Source organism: Sprattus sprattus, assembly GCF_963457725.1.
Source record: "Sprattus sprattus genome assembly, chromosome: 12".
In the NCBI taxonomy this organism is placed as follows: Eukaryota; Metazoa; Chordata; class Actinopteri; order Clupeiformes; family Clupeidae; genus Sprattus; species Sprattus sprattus.
Genome location: NC_137910.1, coordinates 19,368,912 through 19,377,109, shown reverse-complemented (window position 1 = coordinate 19,377,109; position 8,198 = coordinate 19,368,912). Strand labels below are relative to the sequence as shown.

General features: G+C 46.9%; 1 protein-coding gene across 1 annotated transcript in view; it reads right to left on the bottom strand.

The window, feature by feature from the left end:
- hhat (hedgehog acyltransferase) overlaps positions 1-8,198 on the bottom strand; it is a gene marked incomplete at its 5' end in the record, with an annotated part of 55,326 nt that overhangs the window by 35,325 nt on the left and 11,803 nt on the right. The window contains one exon of the mRNA XM_080848503.1: positions 6,666-6,816. Within this exon, the coding sequence (XP_080704629.1) occupies positions 6,666-6,816 (151 nt within the window). The remainder of the gene's footprint in view (positions 1-6,665; positions 6,817-8,198) is intronic.

Here is an 8,198-nt window from a genome sequence, read left to right as displayed (position 1 = left end):
TTTCTCTCTCTCTCTGAGAGTGTCTGTTCGTGTGCAGACAAGGATGGACAGACGGATATACAGACAGAGAGGGGACAGAGAGGGAGAGAATTATGTTTGTCAGAATGTGGTGTCAGGCGAGTGTGTCTGGTGATAGGGTTCACCTGAGGGAAAGTGGAAGCAGTGTGATAGATTTATCACTGAAACACATCACAGCAAAAAGCCCATTGATTGGAGGAAACAGGTCCATTCCGATAAGAGGATGAGAGAAGGCAAATAGATAGCGAGGAAAGTTCCATTCCCATGGATCCTTGGCCTGCTTGGTCATGCCAGGACAGGACTGGTCTAAAAAGCGTTGCTGAGCTACCACAGAAGTAACCGTGGAGAGAGAATGTTAAACTCAACATGTCTCTCTATCACTAGCAGATGCTGAGCAGGAGAAGCTTTGATTTAGTCAAGTATGTGAAGGACAACTGCTTAACAGTTCTACGAGTGTCCCCAAGGGTATCCACAATGACAAAAGGAGTGGGGGTAGGGGGATGCGTGTGTGTGTTTGTTTATGTGCGTACGTGTGTGTGAGTGTGTATGTAGGGAGTGTTATTTAGGGCAGTAGAACAGCATGTCCGTGGGGACACACACACACACAAACACACACACATTAAGGCTATCCTGTAATCCTGTTATAGCTTTACTCATCTCATACAGACAGCCTGATTCACAGATAGGGAGTGGGAGAGACAGATAGAGAGAGAGAGAGAGGAGGGACATGAATGGAATTCTGAATCTGTCCATCAGTTCCTCTCCTGGTTCTGTAAATCAACGACTAATCATCGACTATCAGCTCTTTTACTGGATCAGTACCAGGTCAGTGTGTGTGTGTGTGTGTGTGTGTGTGTGTGTGTGTGTGTGTGAGAGAGACAGAGTGTTTGCATGCACTTACAGAAGTCCCATCCTAAAAGGTTCCTCCTTAGCCCAGCCTTCATGTCACCTCAGGACTCAGGGTTAGGGAGCTTTATGTTAAGGGTCTGAGTGACCTCACATTTCCCATAAGGCTTTCTGATTACCCAAGGGACAATAACACTCTTTAACAATGGCAATAAATCCTACCCCTAAATTGCAATGTCTGGCATTCATTGAGAGAAATCCAATTTACCCGGCATTGTATTTGCTGTAAAAGTTAAAGCAGCAAAGGTAAAAGTATAACTAAAGGAAAAGCTTTTGGAGCAGGATTTTATGGTCTATGGCTTCCCACTCCTAGTTAAGGTTCAGCATGACATACATCTTCCTCTAATCCTGAAGCACTCTTCATTAGAAATGATTTAGCTTACCGGGAGCCAGCGGACAGCATCTTTAAATCTCCAGACAGAGACATAACTTAGGCCCTATTTATACTGTTAGTGAAGCTCGTCTTTGCCTGTAAAAGCACGGGTGTCAGGCGTGACGAACCCTCTGACAGGGGGCTGACTGTGATATAAAGTCTGGCTCTTCACTGCTTTATATACATTTTAAATATATGTAATATATGTAAATTATGAAAATAAACAGCACAATAGCTTTGGCTCACCTAGCAAACTTTGTGTAAGGACCTAAGAAAACTGACCCTCTTGTATTACTTATACAAAACACTGTTTCTCCAGAACATGCATAGACAGAATGTTACAGTATTCTGTGCACAAGATTTTCCATTATCCCTGTGGGACAAAATCAAGACTCACGACTGCCGGGGTGCAACACTTCTGCCCCACCGGTGCGTAACAGGTATGCACAGGTGAGACCGATCCGTTATGCCGAGTCATCACACTCACAGCTTGAGTGCCCGGAGACCAAACCCTGAATGCCACTGCTGAGTCATTCTTTCCTCCCGAAGCCAGGATGCAGGAGGCTTTTGCTGCATCAGTCTAAGCTGACTCAGTGTTCAGTCCCTTCAAATAACTAGAACCTCCCATCATTTATCTGAAAAAAAACCCAAACAGCATGTGTTATGTCCAGACAAAGCCTGTGTCCCATTTATCTTCCCAGTGAAAGCAACTCGTACTCTTGCAGATGTGACCCCCCCCCCAACTCTCTGCTGAGTAAACAGGTGTTGTTACCTGAGGCAGGAGAACCTTGGAACAGCAACTGTCAGCCTTACCCAATCAGGACTGGTGCTCGTGAACTGCTGTGTACTGATGGCCATGGGCTGTCTGGTTAGTAGGCTCCAGGGAGTTAGGTTTATATGTTCATTTACACAACAGCACAATCTTACACACACACACACACACACACACACACATACACACACACACACACACACACACACACACACACACACGTCATAGTGCAATCATTTCTGAGCAGAGTCAGATGTATAATTTTAGAGTGAATTCTTTCTCGCTGATTCCCTCTTTAAGAGCCTGTAAAAGAGGTGACCTCAGCAGAAACAGGGATGATTGACTGATCAGCCAGGCCCTGCAAGGGGGGGTGCTGCTCCCTCTCCTGTGCCCCACACCCCCACCCCCCCCCCCCCCCCTGTTAAGATGGAGGCACGTAAAGCTGTCTGTGTAAATTCACGGCGCTCTCTTGCGCGTGCACTTAAAACACACGCGACAGGCGTAAATCACCCGAAGCACAGAACAGAACAGCACAGCACAGCAAAGCACAGCAAAGCACAGCAAAGCACAGCACAGCACAGCACAGCACAGCACAGCACAGCACAGCACAGCACAGCACAGCACAGCACACACACGGCTCCAACTGTCTCCAACATTTCTGTCTGGACTCTGTGTCAGGTCTTAAATATATCTCTTCCTCCTTCTTCCGCTGCCTCTCTCGGCTTTCTGTAATTCTTTTCTTTCCATTCATCCACGTCTGTTTCCATCACTGATCACCCTCTGTTGGTGAACACTCGCATCCAAAATACACACAGCATTACCTCTCTTTCACACTCACACACACACACACACACACACACACACACATTATCTCTATCTTTCTCTGTCCAACTCTCTCTGTCTCACAAGCACATACACACACACTCACACACACACACACACACACACACACACACACACACACACACACTAACTTGTGACAGTGTTATAACACCCAGAACAGCCCTCCCCCTCTTCATTTCCGGCTGTTCTGGCGACGCGTCCATGGACCCGGATCTCATTTGGAGCCGCTGGTGCGGTAGGATCCTGCAACCGGATCAGCGCCCGGCGACCGTCCGCCTCAGACAGAGCTGGAGAGCTGCGGAGGCCCACAGTTGCCAAACCATGCGCTCCCCTGCCAGCTGGCCATTTCCTCAACACTGCCATTCATCTTCAGCACAACACACCACTTAACCACAATCCTGCACACATGAACTCATGCATACATATGCACACACACACACACACACACACACATATACATGCACACACGCACACACACACACACACACAAATGCATACACACGAATGAACACACACACACACACGCGCAAATGCGCACACAAACACACAAATGCACACACACGTGCACACACACAAATGACCACAAACACACACACACAAATGAACACACACACACACACAAATGCTGTACATGGCTTTCACGTCTGTGTTTACCTCCCATTTACCTATGGCGCAAAGTCATTTACTGATAAACACATCCCCATCAACTACGCCTCTTCTGCCAACATTCACCCTGCTGTCAGCCAGCACTTACACACATTCTCATAAGCCTCTGCTATACTTACACACACAAACACATCTTTGCCAAAGCAACACTTTCACAAGCCTTAAACACAAACACAGACACAAATACACTCTCACACACACACACACACACACACACACCTATATTAGTCTGCCAGAGTAATGCAAGCCTCACCCCTGCACACACGCAAACACACACACACACACACACTTAGATTCAGCTAGTCTCCCCCCTAGTCAGAGCTCTTCTTCATCCAGTGATTTGTTTACATGTGGGCTTAAATCAGTGTACACAGTGTAGCCCTCTAACCAATTACACTAATTGCACAACTCCTCTCCTATCCTCTCCTCTCCTCTAGCAGGACATCTGCCTGACTGACTGTCTGTCTGTCTGTGTGTCTGTGTGTGCGTGTGTCTGTCTGTTTGTGTGTGTCTGTGCATGTGTCTGTGCGTGTGTGTGCGTCTGTGTGTGTGTGTGTGTGTGTGTGCATCAGTGCTTGTCTGTGTGTGTGTCTGTGTGTGCGCGTGTGTCTGTGTGTGTGCATGTGTCTGTGTGTGTGCGTGTGTCTGTGTGTGTGCATGTGTCTGTGTGTGTGCGTGTGTCTGTGTGTGTGCGTGTGTCTGTGTGTTTGCGTGTCTGTGTGCGTGTCTGTGTGCGTGTGTGTGTGCGTGTCTGTGTGCGTGTCTGTGTGCGTGTGTCTTTGTGTGTGTGTTTGTGTGCGTCCGTGTCTGTGCGTCCGTGTCCGTGTGTCCGTGTGTCCGTGTGTCCGTGTCTGTGTGTCCGTGTCTGTGTGTCCGTGTCTGTGTGTCCGTGTCTGTGTGTCCGTGTCCGTGTGTCCGTGTCTGTGTGTCCGTGTCTGTGTGTCCGTGTCTGTGTGTCCGTGTCTGTGTGTCCGTGTCTGTGTGTTTGTCTGTGTCAGTCAGTTTTGTTTGTGCGTCTGAGTGTTGTTGGTGATGTTGTTGATGTTGTATAGCGGTCAGTACAATAAGAGGTGTGCAGTCAAGGTGAACACACACACACACACACACACACACACACACACACACACACACACACACACACACACACACACACACACACACACACACACACACACACACACACACACACACACACACACACACACACACACACACACACACACACACACACACACACAAAGAAACAAGAAAAAGGAGGGAAGACAGAAAAGTGGACTTGAAAGGGGACTGGAGGACATGGGTGAGAGGGGAAAAAAAGAAATAAAGAGAGTGAGAGTGAGAGAGAGAGAGAGAGGGGGAGAGAGAGAGAGGGAGAGTGTGAGTGAGTGAGAGTGTGAGCACAACAGAGAGAAAGAGGCTGATATGATATAAGAATAATGGAGTGAGAGAGAGGGAGGTCAGACTAATTTAAGAAAGAAGGTTAGAATATGGGGCAGACAACACAGATATCAAGAGACAGGGGCAGGATAAGTGGGATACAGCGGGTGGATTAAGAGTAATGAAAGACGAAGGGAGGCAGGCTGAGGAGGTGACCAGGGAAGGGACCGAGAAGCAACCACTGCAGTGCCCTGAGATTGCACACTCCCAACACATCACAATGTCCTCAGAGGAAGATTAGGCTGTTGTGGAGATCACCTCCATCAGCGGAGGTCATGGATGTTTAGGTGTGTGTGTGTGTGAGTGTATCTGAGTGTGTGTGATTGTGTTTAAGGCTTGTGAAAGTCGCACTCGAAAAAGGACTCAGAGAAATAGCAGAGGCATGTCTTCATGTTCATGCAAGTGTTTAAACAAATGCCCATCTGATAACGCCTTGTCCTGTTGCCTGCTGATCAATGACAGGAAACTGGGTGCCGAGTAACCACATTCTTCCAGAGCTCAATAGGGCATTACCTGTGCTCGCTGCATCTCCACACTAGCTAATGAACACTCTCTGCTTTAACGAGTGCCTTCTGCTCAGCAGCCCAGCAATATAGTAACTCTGCTTTGGTTTACTGCTTAGAGGAGCCCCGCGCTGGACTTCATCTGATTAACTAGCCCCTGGAGCTAATTTAAAAATGGTAACCTATTGATTTAGGGCTACTAGCCAGTCACTAGCCTAATGTTGTGGAAGGCACACAATAATAGGCAGAAGGAAGACTTTGAAATGAAGCAATAACATCTCAAACGCAGAAGGAATACTCTGAAATGAAGCAATAACATCTAAAACGCAGCAGGAATACTCTGAAATGAAGCAATAACATCTAAAACTCAACCTCATGGCCATCAGAGCAACAACTGGCACACACTAAGAAGGATTGTTAAAAGAGTTACCTGGCAGCCGTTTTATTACGCCATTTAAATAGTTAATACCAGCCCATCCAACTATGTATAATCCTTCATGTATGTTGCCCCTATCCCTGGAGTGAGACTTCTAAATCAGGCCACACACACACATTCCTTCCATCTGTCCATGAGAGCATGACACCACCACCACCAGTGAAAGGCCTTCACCACATTAAAGACTTATGTCGACACATCCAGCGGAAGAGTGACTATGAATTTTATATGGGTGGTCTGTGCGTGATGTAGTGTGATGAGCCTTCGCTGTATGGATTTCCCACGCTACTCCTGCTACCCCCAGATTGACGATGAGGGATTCTTATGTTGAACTGCCCCCTTCAGTCTACCTTGGGTACTGCAGCTCTTTAGAGAATTCACCCCCACTGCTGACCAGACCAGAAACCGTGATCTATGGCTGACTGGAGCAGAGGGAGTGTTACTGATATTGAGCACTTTCATAGTGAACACTCAAGTAAGATGATGGCAAACATTCGCTTTGGAAAGGTTGGGCTTTGTGCATTTCATAATCCCCCAGAGTGAGTGAGAGCGAGAGAAAAGTGAATGGGAAAGAGTGATTAAATAATGCAGGTAAAGTCCTGTCTAATTTTGCTGCATTCTATCTGTAGTCTCTTTGTATTAAACTGTAGTGTGGGTGTAGTAGGAGTGTGTGTGTGTGTGTGTGTGTGTGTGTGTGTGTGTGTGTCTCACCTCCACATCCCTGTGAAGCTGTACATGATGCTGACGCAGCGGGGCAGCCGGGGGGGCTCCAGCCCATCCAACCGCACCAGCAGAGACGGCACACCGAACAGCACCAGGTACTTCACATAGAAGAACAGCACCAGGGCCAGAGCCAGACCCCCTACACAGAGAGAGAGATGGAGAGAGAGAGAGAGATGGAGGGAGAGATGGAGAGAGAGAGATGGAGAGAGAGATGGAGAGATGGAGAGAGAGATAGATGGAGAGGAGATGGAGAGAGAGAGATGGAGGGAGGGAGAATTGGTGAGAGAGAGATGGAGGGAGAGATGGAGAGAGAGAGAAATAAAGAGAGAGAGAGAGAGAGAGAGAGATGGAGAGAGAGATGGAGAGAGAGAGAGAGGCACACATTGAGACAAGAAAAAAACACATTACAAACTACCGTTCATGCACGATTATAAGCAACAACGTGTGTTCAGAGAAAATAAGGGTAAAACAAAACAAAACACATGCAAACTGCCAAACTATCACTGATACTATAGGACAGCATGAATGTTTTCACAAAACAAAGAGATCTAAATGCATAAAAAGGGCCTGACATCTTCATCTTAAAAGGCTGCAGCACACATCCCATCCTCTCCTCCCAGCTAATGGCCTGGGCTGGCTGTATGTTTTATGCAGCCGGCCTGTGGGAGTTCCATAAAGCGATGCTACATCATTGATGAAGAATACGACTGAATGATCCTAACATACTGTATCTTCATCCAGAGGTCCTGTATTATGCATGGGATTGGCGCTCTGCATGGGATTGGCGCTCTGCATTGATGGGCAACATGGCACAGCAGTTACCAGGGCAAGGTATGCAAGCAGCAATGAAAATGAAAATGCCTCAAACTCGCTATATGCCTGGGTGATGTTTGTGTTCATTGCTAGTGTTGTGGTTTTGTTTGTCATACTGCGCTCACTGATGGGATGAGGTTCAAGGTGGATGTTCCATAGGTTGCTGTTTTTAAAATGATAAAGATGTTTTTTTGACAGAGCAATTAAATATTTACAGGAATGAACTGGATCAGATCAAACTGTCCAGGGTATTAATATATGAGTGACAGAAACAGAGTGGTCAGAAAAGTCATGTTTATGACGTGTGCTCATGTGTCTAGTAGGTGTGATTGAGTGAGCCTCTGTGTGTGTGTGTGTGTGTGTGTGTGTGTGTACAGAGGGCTGAACAACAAATGTCATTTTTTCCATTAGCTGAGGTAACAGAATACACAAGCCATTTGTGCTGAAAGCACTCAGATGGCGGCAGGTGCTGCTGACAACACAAGACTGACCTGCAATAACACACACACACACACACACAAACACACAGACACACACACACACACAATCTGCTACAATAGCCTCTCTTCATCATCATTAAAGTGACAACAAAAACTGAAAAAGTTCCCTGTTAGCAGAATCAAGCTGAATTGAAACCTTTAATGCCATCACTCACTACATGGAAGAGAAACTCCTTCACACCTCACACAAGGAATCACTCTCTCACAC